We start from the raw sequence: 21118 nt of genomic DNA, 5'->3' as shown, positions 1-21118 counted from the left end.
TATGAGAATACTATATAGAAAGTTATGCAAAGTGTCATAAGTTATTCTCATGGTGATAATAGGTATGATAAAGTGTTGATCCAACGTTGTCCGTAACTGGATAACCATAAAGACAGTTGATGGGTACTCCACGATTCTATCACTGATCATGACCATTCGTAAGGATCACTAAATGGAGAAATTTTTAAATTCCGCTGCGCCTTGGATGGCCATTCTCCAACAGTGGTATCAGAGCCACTTACGAAACCATGAATTTGATATCTGTTTTTGTTCTGTAATAATATGATTAAAGACAGAATGAATCAAAGGTTAAATTGAGATCGATCAAGTTACATATATGTGATATATGTAATCCTGATGCAAAATACATTATATATGATATAGTGTTCTCGTTTCGTTCATTCAAACCCTCAATGATTATTTTCCTTTGAGCGATCAATGATCGTTTGCTTCTTGATCCGACATTAGTATGGTGAAGCAATAACGTATTGATCAATCATACTGAATTAACAATCGAGATGTGTTTGACGGTCTGAAATTGGTGCATCAGGGTTAGTGACGACACAAGGGTTGTGTTGTCAGAGAGTTATGCGATTGGGGTTTGACTGCACAAGAGTTGTGCGTCCTAAACACTTTTCCGAACAGTGTTAACCGGTTAACGCGTATGGTTAACCGGTTAACGCAATACGAAATAATTTATTTTTAAATTTTGGAACAGTGTTAACCGGTTAACGCAATGCGAAATAAATTTTTTGAGATTTTCAAACAGTGTTAACCGGTTAACGCATTTGGTTAACCGGTTAACGCAAGGCGGAAAACAGTTTTCCAAGACATTTTCAAACAGTGTTAACCGGTTAACGCATATGGTTAACCGGTTAACGCAAGGCAGAAAAGAATTTTCTAAAAGTTTTCAAACAGTGTTAACCGGTTAACGCAAATGGTTAACCGGTTAACGCAAGAAAAAATTCACCCGTTCGGCTAGAAAAAGTGTTTTGAAGTATCAAGTGTTGATACGAAAAACGACGTCAATTTTAAATGAATTGTTCATTAAAATTTTCGAGCAGGGGCGCTGCCCCCTTGACCCCTGTCCGCTGAACGGTCAGCGGAACCACCGTCCGCTGACCGGGCAGCGGACCCCCGGCTAACTCTGCGTAGTGTGATCAGTCGTCAAAATTTAATTTGATTTTAATTAATTAAAGGAATTAATAATAATAATAATAATAAAGTGTTTATTATTGTCTTGTGGTGATCGGTTATGGCCTTAGTTTTCCTTTGTTTTGTTTTGGGTTTTTAAAATACGACCTGCGTGTCGTGCCTCTCTCTTAATCTCCCCAATGTAACTTCTTTTCTCATCTCACTCCCTCGTATGTAAAACGAGTTTCTTTCATGTAATGTAATGATATGAAGAAAGCAAAGAAGTCAGTGCCAAAGGAGGACAACCTTGAAGATCTTGCTTGGAGAAGCTTAGATCGTTGTAGGTTAGCTTAGGTTCTCTCATTGGCTTGGGAGAACAATTGCGCTAGGGGCCATAACTGTTTCATTATGTATGTATGTATGTTGATGCATGTGAATGTATGTTGATGCATGTGAGAGACGGTTTATATGATAAACAAGCCGGTGAGAGATCAGAAAAATTGCAATTCCCTCAAATTAAATATTAAGTTTATGCTTTCCAAGTTTTAACACTCATCAAGACTAGTAATGGATAATGTAGGTTTCGCCTACGCGAGGTGCATGATCTATATATTAGTAAGGTGCGATGGGATAATTGTAATATCCAACTGTTAAAACAATGGGTCAAACTTAACTAAACAAAATTATGAGAATATTATATATGTTTGCTTTCCAAGTTTTAGCACTCATCAAGACTGGTATCGAATAATGTAGGTTTCGCCTACGCAAGGTGCATGTTTTGTATTAGTTAAGGTGCGATGGGATAATTGTAATATCCAACTGCTAAAACGATGAGTCAAACTTGATTATAATTTTCTTATACATGTTTAGAAGCAAGAGTTGGGAATAATCCATATGATGGATTGGAATAAGGAGTTATTCACCCAATTGAAATTTTCGAGAGTTGTATGAGATACAATTGGAAGGAGTTCCTACCTAAATAACCTAGTTTTGTGTAATCCGCCTACGCGGACTTAGAACGAAGTGAAATATGGATCTCGACCCACTAGAAAATCTTCCAACGGGATTTTCCGAATCAGATGATGAGGGTCATTTGTTTTGAGTAAAATAGTGGGAGCATATTTAATTAAAGGTCTAATTAAATATGTCCATGATACTTATATTTTCATTAATCCTTATATAGATTACCATGACAGCAAACACCTCTAACAACATCCTGCAATCAATCCTTGATAAGGAAAAATTGTCTGGGACAAATTTTCTGGATTGGTACCGAGACATGAGGATTGTCCTCAAACATGATAAAGGGAAAGGCAAGGAAGTTGCCAAACCCAAACCCACTAGTGCTGCTTTGAAGCCTAGTGGAAGCATAGAAAAGGAAGGCACCTGCTTCCATTGCGGTAAGACCGCACACTGGAAGAGGAACTGCCCAAAGTACCTGGAAGATAGGAAGAATGGAGTAGAGACTCCAACTTCAGGTATTTTTGTTATTGAAATTAATTTATCTACTTCTGCATCATGGGTATTAGATACTGGATGCGGTTCTCACATTTGTACAAATGTGCAAGAACTAAAAAGGAGTAGAAAATTGGCAAAAGGTGAAGTCGGCCTACGAGTTGGTAATGGAGCAAAGGTTGCTGCCTTAGCCGTAGGAACTTATGAATTGACTTTACCTAGTGGTTTAATAATTCAGTTATAGAACTGTTATTATGTACCAGCAATTAGCAGGAATATTATTTCCGTTTCTTGTTTGGACAAGTTCGGTTTTTCATTCATAATAAAGAACAATTGTTGTTCAATTTATTTGAATGATATATTCTATGCAACTGCACAAATGAACAATGGACTATATGTCATTGATCTTGAAATGCCTATTTATAACATTAATACTAAAAGGATGAAACCTAATGAGTTAAATCCAACTTACCTTTGGCATTGTCGATTAGGCCACATAAATGAGAAACACATTTCCAAACTCCATAAAGATGGACTGTTGGACTCTTTTGATTATGAATCATATGAGACATGCAGATCTTGTTTAATTGGCAAGATGACAAAGTCTCCATTCACAGGAAAAGGTGAAAGAGCAAATGATCTTTTGGCCCTCATACATACTGATGTATGTGGTCCACTGAACATATCAGCTAGAGGAGGTTTTCAGTACTTCATCACATTCACTGATGATTTCAGTAGATATGGTTATGTGTATTTAATGAAACACAAATCAGAGTCCTTTGAAAAGTTCCAAGAATTCAAGAATGAAGTACAAAACCAACTAGGTAAGAATATTAAAGCTCTTTGATCAGATCGAGGTGGTGAATATTTAAGCCTAGAGTTTGATGACCATCTGAAAGAGTGTGGGATCCTATCCCAACTCACTCCTCCTGGAACACCCCAATGGAATGGTGTGTCTGAGAGAAGAAATCGAACCCTGTTAGACATGGTCCGATCCATGATGAGTCACGCCGATCTTCCAAACTCCTTTTGGGGACATGCGCTGTTGACCGCAGCTTACACACTTAACCGTGTTCCATCCAAAAAGGGTTGAAAAGACACCATATGAGATATGGAGTGGTAAGAGACCACATATGTCTTACATGAAGATTTGGGGTTGCGAAGTTTATGTGAAACGACAAATTTCAACTAAGCTTGAGCCCAAATCTGACCAATGCTTATTTGTGGGGTATCCTAAAGAAACAAGAGGATATTACTTCTACAATCCTTCTGAGGGCAAAGTGTTTGTCGCTCGAACTGGAGTTTTCCTAGAAAAAAGATTTTAATTCCAAAGGAACCAGTGGGAGGAAAGTAGAGCTTGAAGAAATTCAAGAATCACAAAGCATCGATACACATATGGAGGAATTAGAGTAGGAAACACAAGTAGTTGTGTAAGAGCAACCTGCTCAAGTAGAACAAGCCCAGCGTAGGTCAGGCAGGATACGTCACCTACCTGAGATATATGGATATCTGATCAAGGTGATGTATTACTCATGGATCAAGATGAGCCTGTGACCTACTCATGGAATCTTCGTTTTGATGAAACAGTAAAACTGTATGGATTCATCAAGAACGAAGATGAGACTTGTGTCTACAAGAAGGTTAGTGGTAGCATGATCGTATTCCTGGTATTATATGTAGATGACATATTACTCATTGGAATCGATATCCCTACCCTGCAACAAGTAAAGTCTTGGTTGGGGAAATGCTTTTCTATGAAGGACCTAGGTGAAGCAGCCTATATATTAGGAACCAGAATCTATAGAGATAGATCACAAAACTGCTTGGCCTAAGTCAGAGTACATACATAGACAAAGTGCTGAGACGCTTTAATATGAATGATTCCAATCTGGTTATGTGTTGTGCTTAAATGGTGGCACTGTGAGCTTGAAAAGTTCAACGCAAGATGCAGTTGCTGATTCTATAACTGAGGCCGAGTATATTGTTGCCTTAAGTGCAGCAAAGGAAGCTGTTTGGATCAATAAACTTGGCATAGTCCCTAGCATTGTGGATCCCATTGGTCTCTATTATGATAACAATGGTGTTATTGCACAAGCTAAGGAGCCTAGATCTCACCAACGATCCAAATACATACTTAGGCGTTGTGCGAAAATATGTAAAGTACCTACACTTGACAATGTTGCTGACCCACTGACAAAGCCTCTTGCGCAGCAGAAGCATGATGGCCATACTAGATCAATGGGCATACGGGGTATGCCTGATTGGCTCTAGTGCTAGTGGGATATTGTTGGTGTAAGCCCTAGAGGCCAATACTTTTGGTACTTGTATCGAATTATTTAAAGGCATTTTCTTTATTATGGTTGATTAATAAAGTCCCTGGAATAGATAGTTGTCACACCCCAAATTTTACCCCTAAATTTCATAATCATTTTCATCATAGCCATCATTCATGCATAGCTAACCTCAAGATCAAGATATGTCTGGTTTGTTTCATATGTGAATTAGGGTTTCCCTCAAAGAGCTTAAAGGATTGACCATTCAAAGTTTTGGATTGGTCATCAATAAATCAAGTTTTCATACACTCAAGAGATCTCTCTCCATCAACAAATAAGGGTATTATGTCCTAATCAGAAGTGCATCAAGCTTCACTTTCATCTGGTTCACTAATTAGGATTTCTCAACAACATTCAATTTCATCTGAGAATTTTGATCAAGACATGATCTCAAGCCTTGAGAAATCACTCAACACACTAAAGTACATCTTAGGTCCCATCCATGATGTTCAATTTGCTCAAGAGTTTGAATTCATTGAAGATCAAGAATTGAAATTCATCTGATACACAATTAATGCATTACAAAGTCAAACCTTTGACTTTTGAGATTTATGATCAAATATGAACTTCTCAAGTTAAATTTCATAATTATATGCTTAATTGATGAATTTGATCAAGAAAAATCAAGATAAATGAGGTTACTTGCAAAAAGGGCAATCTTGAAAACATTGAAAATTTCACTAAGTACCCAAATTTCATGTTCAAGTGCACTACTTTCTCATACCATAACTTCCAATCCGAGCAGCCATTTTATTTGCTACAAATCTCAAATGAAAGCTCTTGTTTCATACTTCAACTTTGTCCTAGAGGGTTGATTCCATAAAAGTGCATGGATTTTGAGTTATGAGGATATAAAGTTGGTGTCTCAAGTTGAAACACTTAGAAAATTTTCAAGACAGCATTGATCCCTAAAAAGTGATAAACTTTACAGCCAGTTTTCATCATGATCCACTTTGATTCAGAAAAAACTCAAAACATGAAAGTTGTAGAGCATGTTTGGGGCTTTTTAAAAAGTACAAGTACATTTTTTTCCCATGCATGAGCTGTGAGTTTCGAAAATGGGAAGTTGGGGTTCCAAACTTGAATTTCAAGTCATGTTCATGCTGAATTTTTGGAGGAAAACCATTTCAAATGTGAAGATCTCTTGATTGCAGGTCCTCTTGTGTATAAATCTCTCCATAATCAGATGTTTATATGAATCCTAAGGGCATTGCACAAGGAGTTGAGGTTTTGTCCATTGCATTATACCATTTATGGGTGAATTTGCAAAAGGCCACTTTACTACTTTGATAAAGCAAGCTTTATGCCAACAACTCAATCTTTCACCCTTGAAACTTGTCCCTAAAGATCACAAATAATCTTAAGAGATCAGAAGCAATCTTATAGAGGCTAGGGAGATATGACAAACTCCTTGAAATCCAACTATTCATGCAAACTTCACTTTCATTCTCAACCAAAACCATAACTTCACAACTTTTGTTTCTAATCAGTTCCAATCCTCACTCTTTTCCTATAAATAGAGGGATCTCTTAAGCCTCAAAGGACACAACAAGAACCCCTTAACACTTCATCAAACCCCCATTCCATTAGAATTTGCAAAAACACACTATTTTTGCAAGTTCTCTAGCCAAACTTATTCTCCACATGTATCTTCCAAACAAACACCACAAATCATCTCTAGACATCATTTAGAACTTGTTTAATCACTTGAATAAGTTCTGTAACATCTACTTTATCATTCACCATTTCACTCCTTCACTTTGCAAGAACATTTGTGTGAGATAATACAAGTTGTTTCTGGCCATTCTCATTGTTCAAACACTATCCTCAAGGACCAACAAGGCTGGTGGAATCTCTATTTTATCTCTGTAATAGCTAAGAAGAAGCATTGGACTTTCTCCAATAGGTAAGTGCACTTACACTTGAAACTCTTGTTCATGCATCATTCTTGAATATTTATTGAAGTTAAGATGTAGTACATAGTGTATTTATTGTCTGTTTGCTACTGTATGCATTATACCATGCTCATGCATTGAGATTTTTTTGTTTGAAAATTAAAAGTTCAGTTCTGGTTTTTGCCTTGGCACGCTTTATACATTGATTTTTAGGATGAGATAATGGTACCATTAAATTCCTTGCGAAAAATAGAGCAATTTAGGTTCTTACGGTTTTTAATTTCATGGAAAATTGAGAGAGTTATGACTGTTTGAAGTTGTGAAAATAATAATAAAAGAAACATGCAAGAACATGAGGAAGAAGATGATGTTTGGTGTCATTTTCCAGTTTCTGGAATCGTTTTATTATATATATTTATGTTTGTAAATAAGTTAATGGATGTATCGCTGCCCCAGCGGTTAGAGTGTGTGTGTTAAGGCTTTGTGTGTGTAAGAGGTCTGGGGTTCGAATCTTGCTTACCCCAGACCCATTTTTATTCATTGTTTTTTTTTTTGCCTATTTATTTTTGTTATTTTTCATAACTTCAAAGACTCATAACTTGATGATCCCTAAGCCTTTTTAAGCCACTCTTTTTGCTATGTGTTCATAATTTTGTCTATTTTATGATGGTGAAAAGAAATTCCAGAATTTATTTATTTTTCACACACTTATACTTGTCTAAAGTTGACACCCTTTTTAGGATTGTTTTAGGGTTTCAAATGACTTTCTTTGGTTGATACTTTAATTTTTCTTGATCACCATGACTTGTATGAATGTTTTGAATCATATATGAACTTTGTTTGGTGTTGTTAATATATGCCTATTGATTTTGACCTATTTTGACTTACTTTAATGTATGTTTACATGTTTTTGTGCTTTGAACTTTGTTGCTATACCATGAGCTTTTGTGTGTTTATTTTGCCATTGATCCATGATTCACATGTCATTATTTCATGTCTTGTTGAATCTTTGTGTGCATTTATGCCATTGTGTTTGTGTTTGTTTATGTGTTTACGAATGCTTTAAACTTGTATTAACATGTCTTTGTATGACTTATATGCTTACATGTTCAAACTTTTTGTATGATGTTGAACCTTTGTTTGTGATCATATTGAACCTTAACATGCATGTAACTTAAATTGTTTTCATGATCAAGTTGATGTTATGTCTAAACCATGTTTTACTTCATGCATACACATGTTCATTCATACTTACTATGACATCCATATACATGTTCATGAATTGTTATGTCATTCATATTTGTTTCTTCATGATGATATATCCATGTCATTCATATTCGTGTAACTTGATACATCTTTGATTGATGTTGTTATACCCTTGTTCATGTTCACATGTTGTACATATGTGTATACATACCATGCTTGATATTATTATGATCATGCTTTCATATCTTTGTTGATGTCATGCTTGAACATCTTCTTTATCATGTGCTTATATTTGTTGGTGTCATGTATGAACATCTCCTTCATTTGATTATCTTTGTGGATGTCATGTTTGAACATCTTCTTCATCTTTGTTTATATTTGTTGATGTCATGTATGAACATCTCCTTCATTTGATTATCTTTGTGGATGTCATGTTTGAACATCTTCTTCATCTTTGTTTATATTTGTTGATGTCATATATGAACATCTCCTTCATTTGATTATCTTTGTGGATGTCATGTTTGAACATCTTCTTCATCTTTGTTTATATTTGTTGATGTCATGTATGAACATCTCCTTCATTTGATTATCTTTGTGGATGTCATGTTTGAACATCTTCTTCATCCTTGTTTGTCATTGTTGATGTCATGCTTGAACATCTTATTTGCCATTTGATTATCCTTGTTGATGTCATGCTTGAACATCTTCTTTATCATGTGCTTATATTTGTTGATGTCATGTATGAACAGCTTCTTCATTTTGCTTATATTTTGTTTATCTTTTTGCCTAAATCCAAGGGAAAGACCTCTTTTTGACTTAATGTCATAGGTAGTTTAGCAATCCCTAGTTTCCCTTTGACCTTGTTAGAGTCATTCTCACTTTCAACTTAGACTCAAGTAAGAGTTACTTGGTAACTCTTGTAAGTATGTTTGTTATGAACACTTACTTCCCCCCTTGGAACCTTGATCACTACCAAGTGTTCCTTCGCCCTTAGTTAGGTGAACTACGGTTGCTCTGATTCCATCCTTATAAGGATACGTAGGCACATGACCGCGAAGTTTTGGCGAGCAAACTTAATAAAACCTTTAGGTCCTTCCCAACAAAACATTTCCAAATAATAACATAACACAAATACTTTCAAAAGGTTCCTATAGGATACTATAGATATTAAGGATGCTAACACCTTCCCTTAGTATAACCAACCCCCGAACTTTAGATCTCTTCGCATTGTTTTTACATTGCACAATTAGGGTTTTATTCGACCTTTTTCCCTTTCCCTTGGATAAATTAAAGTTCGGTGGTGAACATTTAATGTTTTGTGATTCAAGTTAATACAATAGCTTGATATCCGATTCTCACCGCGACAGAATTGGCGACTTCACTGGGGAGACATTGAAAGAGGGTTAAGCCTATTTTGATTATATTTGTGTTATTATTATTGGTTGTTTCTTTTGTTTGTTTGGACCTTTGTTTTGGGTGATCCATTGTGTGGTGAGGTAAGTCCTAACCCGGATTTGAGTGTACATAAATAAGATAGGATGTGGTATAGTCAAGAAGGCTTATAGGGAGTTTAATCCCGAACAAGCTGACTTGAGAATGCACCACTCATGTGGAGGTTCCCTTTACAATTAGTATTGTTGATCAAGCAATTGTGAAAACACATACTATATTGATTTGGGTAACCTGAGAAGCTGAGGACCTTAGTAACCCCCTTCACCCCACTTGGCCTTTAGGATGTAGTGCGATGACTATGAAGGTGTAAATCTGAAATAGTTGATACGCGATACTACACTCAAATTAGATTCCCTTGAGAATATTATTAACTCCCGAGTAATTGGCATGTTGATAATATCCGAAAGATGGGTCGATGATTTTTGGGAACCTTTGTAGAACCCGTTGTACAGGTACAAAATAAACCCATAGTACATTTGGGATGGTTAGACCTATGGCCTCATGCTCGCAACGTCGAACCTTTGAACCCTATTTGTGTGTGACCCTTGTTTGTGTGATTGTGCATTCATGCATCCATGCATCATAAACATCATTTTTTTTAACAAAGTTTTCAAGGAGCTTAGGAACTTTTGTTGCAAACATTAGGTTTATCATGGATTTTGGAAGGAAAAAGACTCAAAAGTACACTTTCAAGAGTCCTAAGTTAGAAGACCTAAGGAAATTGGGATCTTTGGTTGTCGACACAGAGGCTTTCAGTAAAAGATATGGACATTTGCTCTCTCTTTTGAAGATCAACATGGCAGATGGACTTCTTTCTACTTTGATTCAGTTTTATGATCCCATGTATCACTGTTTCACTTTCCCCGACTATCAGCTTATGCCAACACTTGAAGAATACTCTCATCTGATTGGTGTTCCTATTTCTAGTCAAGCTCCATTTTCTGGTTTGGAGGAAGATCCCAAAAATCAAGACATTGCAAAGGCTACTCACTTGAAAATATCAGAGATCAAGGATCACATGACCACAAAAGGAAAAATGCTTGGTTTGACAGCTAAGTTTCTAATGAACAAAGCTCAGTATTTTGCTAGAATGAGGAGTGTGGATGCTTTTGAGGCTGTTTTTGCTCTACTTATCTATGGATTGTTCCTATTTCCTAGTTTTGATGACTTTGTTGCCATGGATGCCATCAAGATCTTCTTAATAGGAAATCCAGTTCCTACTTTGCTTGCTGATGCATATCATTCTGTTCATATGAGGAATTCTTATAGTGGAGGAATGATTACATGTTGTGTGCCTATGTTGTACAAGTGGTTTATTTCTCATTTGCCTAGGTCTCATGCTTTTTGGGATCTAAAGGATGGTCTTTTATGGTCACAGAAGATTATGTCTCTCACACATTCAGATATTGTTTGGTATAGTCGTGACTATGATGGAGTTAGTATCATTGATAGTTGTGGAGAATTTTCTAATGTACCTCTTCTTGGTACAAAAGGGGGCATCAGTTACAACCCAATCCTAGATCGGCGTCAACTCGGTTATCCAATGAGAGATAAGCCAAAGAATATTCACTTGGAGGGTTTGTTCTTTAAGGAATGTGAAGATTGCAAAGCGCTCAAAGAGAAGATTGTGCACGCTTGGCGCCATGTTCATAAGTTAGAAAAGAAAGTCTTAGGGAAGACAAATTGTGTATCCTTAGAACCTTATCTTAAATGGGTGCAAGATAGGGCCATCAGCTTGAAAATGCCTTATCCTCGCCAAGAGCCTTTGCCTTTAGCTGACAAAGAACCTACCTATATCTTCATGACTGATGCAGAGAAGTTGAAGATTGCTTTGACCAAAGCGCATCGAGAAAGGGACGCTTGGAAGAACAAGTATCAAATCATCAAAAATGAGGATGAAGAACTTCAAAGGCAGTTGAAGATGAAGAATGAAGAAGAGCTCTCCAACAAGAAGAGAAAGGTGCAAGAGGATTTATTTTCCTATGGCGTTCAGTCAAATACTCCTTGGAAGTTGATCGTGGACAAGCTTGTGCTCGAGAAGGCTGAGATGGAAGAACAAATTAAGAAGCTCAACTTGAGGCTACTAGGGGAATCTCCTTAGGACTTTACCTAGCTTTTATTTAGCTTTGTTTAGAACTTTTGAAAGTGTACTCAAATTTTGTAACTCCCTTTGATTAATGAAATGAGTTTCTTTTGGTCATTGTTATTTGCCTTTTGATGTTTGCAATTATCTCTTAAGTTCCTTGAAACTTTTAAAATTTTGAATTTTCATTGCATTCATGCATATGTCATCACACTTACATTTTTTATCAAAATAAAAACTCATTTCCGTCATTTCTTTCTCCAATAGTTTCCACACTGAGACCCTCACACCAGTACAACACCAGAGCTCAAGCCCGACATAGAATGGCCGAGCAAGAGCAAGAGATGGAAAGAGTGAATGAAGAGCTTACAGATCTACGTGGGAATATAGGTCAAATCATGGAGATGTTGCAAGTAATACGTGCAAAGATGGATACTCAACCCACAATTGTTTCTGAGATCGTCAATCCGGTGATTACTCCTCAGTCAACAGTTACTACTCCAGCAACTTGGCCTCCCTTTGGTCTTCCTTATGGTTTTGTGCCTCCTCCTCAAGGACAGTCCACTCAACACACAGTCCCATTAACTACTGAAGTTAATCAAGTGATTCCTACTTTTGCACCCACTGCCATGCACACTCGAGTTCAACCGTACTTCGATGATCATCAACAAGTGTATGATATACCTGATATGTCTGAAGAAGGTGATGAAAGACATGAAAAGCTGAGAGAAAATGTTGAAACCATTGAGAAAAGGCTGAGAGCAATGGAAGGTGATCAGATCTTTGGTGCTGCTGCCAGAGAAATGTGTCTTGTATCTGGATTAGTGATCCCCGCAAAATTCAAGATACCCAACCTTGATCAATATGAAGGAGCTACTTGTCCCAAAAGTCACCTCATCATGTATTATAGAAAGATGGCAGCTCACGTGGACAATGACAAACTCATGATCCACTGTTTCCAAGACAGTTTGAAAGGTGCCTCTTCCAAATGGTACTTAACCCTTGATCAGACTCGCATCCGTTGTTTCCAAGATTTGTCTGATGCTTTCATCAAACAATACAAGTACAACATGGATCTAGCCCCCGATAGAAGGCAATTGTTGAGCATGTCCCAAAAGGATTCTGAATCCTTTAAAGAATATGCACAAAGGTGGAGAGAGACTGCATCTCAAGTGGAACCTCCATTAACAGAAAAAGAATTGGCAGATTGGTTCGTCGACACAGTGCGACCAGAATTTTTTGAAAGGATGGTGGGAAGCGTGACTGCAAGTTTTTCTGACTTGGTGGCCGTGGGTATCAAAGTGGAACTTGGCTTAAAAAATGGCAAGATGATTATTTCAGCTAGTAATTCCAACAATAACAACAATACCAAGAAATTATCTAGTAGTTTCCATAAGAAAAAGGAAGGAGAAACAAATGCAGTGATGGGTAGTAGAAGAAAGAATCAGCCTTGGAAAAAGCAACAATATTTTGCTCAACAACATTATGTTCAACAACCACAATTTTCTCAACAGCCGTATGTAGCAGCTATTGCACCAACTTTCAATCAGCAAGTCCCAATGCATCAGTCGACTCAAGTAGCTCCGATCTTTCAAACAACACCCAACGTTCCAACTTATCAACAAGCGCCCAACGTTCCAACTTATCAACAAGCGCCCAACGCTCCAGCTTATCAACAAAGGACTCCAGCTCCGCGCCAAAATGCTCCATTCCAAAATAGAAGACAAGGTGGAAAACCTCCGATTCCTCAAATTCCTATGTCTTACACTGAATTATATCCGTCATTGTTGAAGAAAGGGTTAGTTGTTCCGAGACCTTTGGGACCTCCACCAGATCCTCTCCCACCATATTACAATCCCAATGCACATTGTCTGTTCCATGAAGGTGCCCCAGGGCATGATTTGGAAGGTTGTTATGCCTTAAAACATATTGTGAGGGAATTGATTGAGAAAAAGATTCTTTCATTTGGGGATACCAGTCCAAATGTCAAAAACAATCCTCTGCCTGCCCATGGGTCTGTCAATGCTATTGATGATGAGCCTAATGAAGGTCTGATTCTTGATGCAACCAAAATCAAGACTCCTCTCAGAGATTTTCATGCAAAGTTAGTGGAGGCAGGTTTATTGAAAATTTGCCATAAGAGTTGTGAAGAATGTACTATTGGTCCTAAAGGATGTGAAATGGTCCGAAAGGATATTCAAGAATTGATTAACCAAGGTGTGTTGCAAGTAAGCAGTCGTATGAAAAAGAATGAGGTAGCAGTGATTGAACCCATCTTCAATCTACCTGAGTTAAGTACTACAACACCAATCTTCAACATTCCAGAGCCAATATTCAACGTTCTAGATTCTACTGTTGTTCAGCCAATTTTCAACATTCCAGAATCAGTTGAACCAATCTTCAATATGCCTAATCCAGTGGTTGTCCAAAGGCCTAGATCTTTTCCTTTTGAGAATACTAAAGCAGTTCCTTGGAAGTATGATACATCTGTGGTTAACCAAAGGTCTGACAAAGAAGGTCATAAAGAAGGTCTGAGTATTGCAAGCACTGATATAGCAGTGGGAAGTAGAATGACCCGCAGTGGTCGCATTTATACCCCTCAGGTCAACTTGGCTCCACCAAATCCACCGAAAGAAACCACCACTACTGTTACCGGCAAAGGCAAAGAGGTAATCACAATTGATGAAGACGCTGAATTTCTGAGGATTATCAAGAAGAGTGATTACAAGATTATTGATCAGCTGCATCAAACTCCTTCAAAGATATCCATTTTGTCTCTTCTCATGAGCTCTCCAGCTCATAGGAGTGCCTTGCAGAAATTGTTAGCTCAGGCTCATGTCACTCACGACATTACTATTGATCAATTTGATGGGGTCATTGCCAACATTACAGCATGCAACCATCTCAGCTTCAGTAGAGAAGATTTGACGAAGGATGGTCAAGACCATAATCGTGCTTTGCACATATCTGTGAAATGCCAAGAAGATACCCTAGCAAGAGTCCTTGTGGACACTGGCTCCTCTCTGAATGTTTTACCTAAGAGGACACTGGCTAAGTTGGCATATCAAGGGACTGAGATGAGGCCAAGCGCATTGATTGTCAAGGCATTTGATGGATCGAGGAGGACCGTCATAGGGGAGGTGGAGCTGCCAATATTAATTGGTCCACATGTATTTGAAATTACCTTTCAGGTTATGGACATCAACCCAAATTATAGTTGTTTGCTTGGAAGACCGTGGATTCATGCCGCTGGGGCCGTGACTTCCACCTTGCACCAAAAAATGAAATTTGTTATTGGTGATAAGCTGGTGATTGTGTCAGGTGAGGAAGATCTTATGGTAAGCCACCTCTCTTCGTTCAGTTACATTGAGACTGATGAGGATGCTTTGGAAACTTCTTTCCAAGCTCTTGAAATAGCCAACGCTGTCCTTATAGAAGTCGAAGAACCAAAGGAGAAGGGTATTCCATCTTTTGCATCATGGAAGAAAGCAAGATCAACCATCGAGGAAGGAAGTCCCGAAGGTTGGGGAGATGTTATTGATGTCAAACTAAAGCTAGACCGTTGTGGGTTGGGTTACAAACCAACCAATGTCAAGAAGGAAGCATCAACCTCCATCGAAGGACGTCCGAAGACTATCCAAGAAGTGTTCGTCAACACTGGATATCAAGTCAATGCTATTGATGAATATCTTGAAGATGAAGATTTGAGCAACCTGGTGTACCAATCTGATGTGGCTTTGAACAATTGGAAGGCGATTGAAATCCCAGAGATGTTTCCTTTGTCAAAGTAATTTGTTGTTTTTCTTTGGTGTTTTCAAAATTCCATAGTTATGCCCAAAGCTATTGGACTATTTTGTAGGGCCACCTTTGCATTTCCAAGATTTATATCAATGAAGGCGTTTTGTTAAATTCCTGTTTGTTCATTTACTTCTTTTTCTCTTTCACTTTTAAAGAAAAATGGCAATCTTTTCAAAACCATTAAAATAAAAATCATTTTCCTCTTGCATTCCTTTGTTTTTTTTTTACTTTTAATAAAAACAAATCATTTAAACATGCAGAATAAAAGAAAACCATGTTGAATCCAATGACTCTACTTTCCCTCTTAACTTTGATTCACCAATCTACCAAGCTGAAGAAGAGGGTGAGGAAGATTGTGATGTTCCCGACGAACTGGCAAGATTGGTTGAGTACGAGTACACAGATATCCAACCACGTCAAGAGCAGGTAGAGACAATCAACCTTGGCACCGAGGAAGCAAAGAAAGAGGTCAAGATTGGTACAACACTTGGGGCAGACATCAAAGAAAGATTGGTCAAGCTTTTACAAGAATATGTGGATGTGTTTGCATGGTCGTATCAAGATATGCCCGGTTTAGACACAGACATTGTCGTTCACAAATTACCACTCCGACCAGATTGTCCACCAGTAAAACAAAAACTCCGAAGAACAAGACCAGACATGGCTTTGAAGATTCGAGAAGAGGTCAAAAGACAGTTTGATGCTGGCTTCCTTGCAGTTGCAAAGTACCCTCAATGGGTAGCTAACATTGTGCCAGTACCTAAAAAGGATGGCAAGGTCAGAATGTGCGTGGACTATAGGGATTTGAATAAAGCTAGTCCGAAAGACGATTTCCCTCTCCCACATATTGACACCTTGGTTGATAACACTGCTAGGTTTGCTGTTTTCTCCTTCATGGATGGGTTTTCAGGCTATAATCAGATCAAGATGGATCCCGATGACATGGAAAAGACCACCTTCATCACACCATGGGGAACTTACTGCTACAAGGTTATGCCTTTTGGTCTCAAGAACGCAGGGGCAACCTATCAAAGGGCGATGGTCACCCTCTTTCATGACATGATGCATAAGGAGATTGAAGTCTATGTGGACGATATGATTGCCAAATCACAGAGTGAGGAGGATCATTTGGACCATTTGTTGAAACTATTTGAGCGCCTCAGAAAATTTAGATTGCGTCTGAATCCAGCTAAGTGTACATTTGGGGTCAGATCAGGGAAGTTACTTGGTTTCATTGTTAGTCAACGAGGAATTGAAGTAGATCCAGATAAGGTCAGAGCGATACAAGACATGCCAGCTCCACAAACTGAAAAGCAAGTTAGAGGTTTTCTTGGAAGATTGAACTACATTTCCAGATTTATTTCCAACATGACTGCTACATGTGAGCCTATATTTAAATTGCTCCGAAAGGATCAAGCAATTGAATGGAATTCTGATTGTCAGCAAGCTTTTGAGAAGATTAAAGGTTATCTGCAAGAACCTCCTATCTTGATTCCACCCATTCCAGGGAAGCCTCTCTTCATGTACTTAACTGTGCTCGAAGGATCCATGGGTTGTGTACTAGGTCAACATGATGAAACTGGAAAGAAAGAACATGCCATTTATTACTTGAGCAAGAAGTTTACTGATTGTGAAAGCAGATATTCACTCTTAGAAAAAACTTGTTGTGCTTTAGCATGGGCTGCCAGACGTCTTAGGCAGTATATGATTTGTCACACTACTTTGTTGATCTCCAAAATGGATCCAATAAAGTATATCTTTGAGAAGCCTGCTTTGACTGGAAGACTTGCCCGTTGGCACATGTTGTTATCTGAATACGACATCCAGTACGTAACCCAGAAATCTATCAAAGGAAGTGTTTTGTCTGACTACCTCGCTAATCATCCTGTCGAAGACTATGAGCCATTGAAGTTTGATTTCCCAGATGAAGACATTATGTTGGTGAAAGATTGTGAAACTCCAAGCCCAGATGAAGGTCCCGAGCCAGGTTCATGTTGGAAGATGATGTTTGATGGTTCCTCCAATTGCATGGGGCATGGTGTGGGAGCCGTGTTGATGAATCCCAATGGTGGATATTCTCCTTTCACAGCAAGATTGTGTTTTGAATGTACCAACAACATTTCAGAGTATGAAGCATGTATCTTGGGTATTGAAGCTGCAATTGACACCCGAATCAAGATCCTTAAAGTATATGGAGACTCAGCCTTAGTGATCTACCAAGTCAAAGGAGAATGGGAAACTCGTGATGAGAAGTTAATCCCATATCGTGCCCACATTATGGGATTGATAAAGTACTTTGATGAAATCACCTTTCATCATGTTCCGAGAGCAGAAAATCAGATAGCAGATGCTTTGGCTATGTTAGCCTCTATGTTCCAAGTCAGATTTCTCAATGAGGCGCCACTTATCACAATTGAGAGGAAAATTGCACCAGCCTATTGTCTATTGGTTGAAGAAGAAATTGACGAGAAACCGTGGTTCTATGATATCAAGAACTACTTACAAAATCAAGAATACCCAGTGAATGCAACAACCCTAGATAAGAAGACTTTAAGGAGGTTGGCATCCAAATTCTTCCTTAGCAACGAGGTGCTATATAAAAGAAACTATGACATGGTTCTGCTCAGATGCGTGGACAGACACGAAGCAGACCTGTTGATCAAAGAGATTCATGAAGGATCATTTGGAACTCACGCCAATGGACATGCCATGTCTAGGAAGATCTTGAGAGCTGGTTATTATTGGTTGACCATGGAGTCTGATTGTTTCAACTATGCTAGAAAATGTCATAAATGTCAAATTTATGCTGACAAGGTGCACGTGCCTCCGACAATGTTGAATGTTTTATCATCACCTTGGCCTTTCTCAATGTGGGGCATTGACATGATTGGGGCAATTGAGCCTAAAGCTTCCAATGGTCATCGTTTCATCTTGGTTGCAATTGACTACTTCACCAAATGGGTAGAAGCTACGTCATACGCCAACGTGACGAAACAAGTGGTTGCCCGCTTCATTAAGAACCAGATTATCTGTCGCTATGGAGTTCCAAGCAGAATTATCACGGATAATGGGACAAATTTGAACAACAAAACAATGAAAGAGTTGTGTGAGACCTTCAAGATTGAACATCACAACTCTTCTCCATATCGTCCGAAGATGAATGGAGCTGTTGAAGCCGCAAATAAGAATATCAAGAAAATCCTGCAAAAGATGGTGAAAACTTACAAAGATTGGCATGAAATGTTACCCTTTGCTTTGCATGGATACAGAACCTCAGTTCGCACTTCAACAGGGGTTTCTCTCTAGTATATGGGATGGATGCAGTTCTCCCAATTGAAGTAGAGATACCATCTTTGAGAGTCTTGATGGAGACCAAGCTAGAGGAAGCTGAATGGATCCAGAATAGATATGACCAATTGAACCTCATTGATGAGAAGAGAATGACTGCTATGTGCCATGGCCAGTTGTACCAAAAGAGGATCAAGAGGGCGTTTGACAAAAAAGTCCGTCTTCGTGAATTCAAAGAAGGAGATCTCGTACTCAAGAAGATCTTGCCAGTACACAAGGATATGCGTGGAAAGTGGAGTCCCAACTATGAAGGCCCATATGTTGTGAAGAAAGCATTCTCCGGAGGTTCCTTGATTCTCACAACTATGGATGGTGAAGAGCTTGCACACCCTGTGAACTCTGATGCGGTCAAAAAATATTATGCCTAAATAAAACCCGCTAAGTCGAAAACCTAAAAAGGCGACTAAGGCAAAAAAAAAAAAAAAAAGGGTATCCCGGTGGATCATAACCTACAAAGGAGATCCAGGCAAAAGTTAGGGGTAAAAATAAAAAAAAATGAAAGCTCGCTAAGTTGAAAACCCGAAAGGGCGGCTTAGGCAAAAAAGAGCGTCCCGGTGGACTGAAAACCCGAAAGGGCGGTCCAGGCAAAAATTAGGGACAAAAGGCATTTGACTGTATCAGATTGTTTACCATTACTAAAGAATCAAAGTCAAAGATCAATCCAGTTGCTCTCGTCAGAAGCAAAGTTTTGGGAAAATCTTAGTCATTAGGGATAGTAGTGGTTATTGGATTCAATGTAAACCTTTCCCTATTGCCATCTTCGAAATGTAATACTCCATGGAGCTTTTGCCATTTGCAAGCTACCATTCTTGAATAAAAAAAAAAAACAGACTTTTCCTTTCAATTTTGTCATTTGTACTTCTCTTACCTTTCCTTGCTATGCAAAACGTTATTTGTTTGTTAATAATGACTTTTGAAAATGAAAAGGTTTTGAAAAGAAAATGTTTTGAAAAAAAACTTTGAAAAACATAATTTTTCTTTGACATATGGAAACATTGAAAGGGAAATGTTTTGTCTCCCCAATAAGTCTCAAGGTTGCAGAAGCATTTTTACACTGTCAATATAGAAATCCCCATTGAAGTCTAAACTGACAAGCACTCTTGGATAAATCCTTCGTTTGTGTGCAACTCTCAGGTTTGAGGATCTCCCTAGTGTCCATCTTGTGATACTTATTTAAGCTACTGGTGTTGAGGATGTATTCCCCATTAAATCTCCACAAAACTCTTTGTCTCTCCAGAGTCAGCATTTTCATATCATGATCATTCACATCATGCTCAATCATGTGCATTTGACATTTAATCTAAATCCTTGTTCTTAGTTGTCGTTCTTCAAACTCCAAAAGTCCAGCTATCATTAGCACTCTAGTTGAAAATCCAATTGTTGTTGGTACCTTGAAGTTTGAACATGACCAATGTTTTATTTCTAGTAAGTTGTTGGTGTCCCCTGTGAAAGTCAAATTGGTTAACCCCAATATTCCCCTTGAAGTCTAGTTGTTACTGGCATTCTACTTTGAAAGTCTAATTATTATTGACATCATTGTTAAAGTCCAGTTGTTGCTGGCATTAAATCCGCTAGAAGATGGTCGTGTTACCTTTGCTTGCGGTATAAAATCCAATCTGATTTGGCATATACAGAAGAGTTTAATTACCCTGTATTCTTCCTGATGGTTCCCGAAGGTCATGTTTGAACTCTTCATTATAGGGAATTTCCAGAGGATTGGATGTTTTATCTTGTTTGAAAACTCCAATGAGGATATTTCGAAGTGTCAACCGGTCATGCTTGAACCTGTTGATCAATCACTTTGAATACTTCCAGTTTGTTATTTTTAGTGTCAATCGGTCATGCTTGAACCTGTTGATCAATCACTTTGAATACTTCCAGCTCGCTATTTTTAGTGTCATCCGGTCATGCCTGAACCTGGTGATCAATCACTTCTTTCCAGTTTGTTTATTTCTTGTTATTCTCAGTGTCATCCGGTCATGCCTGAATCTGGTGATCAACTGCTTTGAATATTCCCCATTTTGTTTTTTCCCAATACATGTTATCCCCAGTGAGTCGTTGCTCATGGTCACTGACATTATACTCTATCTCCATCATTTCTTACATATCATATTCATCATTCATCATAAATCACCATGCTAGAATTCATTGCATTTTTGCATCATATCCCCAGCAGATCAAAAAAAATATGTACCAAAAAGAGAGTTTGTTTGTCCATAGCATATCATGCCATTGCATCTAAGGGCAAAATTTCCGGTTATTTCTATATTTAAATACCTTTCACACCGATTTCATGAGTATTATCATCACTCATGCCATCTGGAAAAGTTATTTAAATAGGGGCAACTGTCACACCCCAAATTTTACCCCTAAATTTCATAATCATTTTCATCATAGCCATCATTCATGCATAG

At 38.1% G+C, this 21118-nt stretch overlaps 3 protein-coding genes across 4 annotated transcripts in view; 2 read left to right on the top strand and 1 right to left on the bottom strand.

The window, feature by feature from the left end:
• LOC127119967 (protein PIN-LIKES 7) overlaps nucleotides 1-21118 on the bottom strand; it is a 50582-nt gene that overhangs the window by 12937 nt on the left and 16527 nt on the right. The window lies entirely within an intron of this gene.
• On the top strand, nucleotides 10128-11576 carry LOC127123557 (uncharacterized). Its single transcript, XM_051053766.1, has one exon. It carries the CDS (start codon nucleotides 10128-10130, stop codon nucleotides 11574-11576), a length of 1449 nt encoding a protein of 482 aa, XP_050909723.1.
• LOC127123556 (uncharacterized) lies at nucleotides 11882-17031 on the top strand. Its single transcript, XM_051053765.1, has 5 exons — nucleotides 11882-15345; nucleotides 15617-16081; nucleotides 16568-16673; nucleotides 16767-16913; nucleotides 17011-17031. Exons 1-5 carry the CDS (start codon nucleotides 11882-11884, stop codon nucleotides 17029-17031), a joined length of 4203 nt encoding a protein of 1400 aa, XP_050909722.1.

Source organism: Lathyrus oleraceus, chromosome 2 (assembly GCF_024323335.1).
Source record: "Lathyrus oleraceus cultivar Zhongwan6 chromosome 2, CAAS_Psat_ZW6_1.0, whole genome shotgun sequence".
Lineage (NCBI taxonomy): Eukaryota > Viridiplantae > Streptophyta > Magnoliopsida > Fabales > Fabaceae > Lathyrus > Lathyrus oleraceus.
This window is presented reverse-complemented; position numbering and strand designations above follow the sequence as displayed.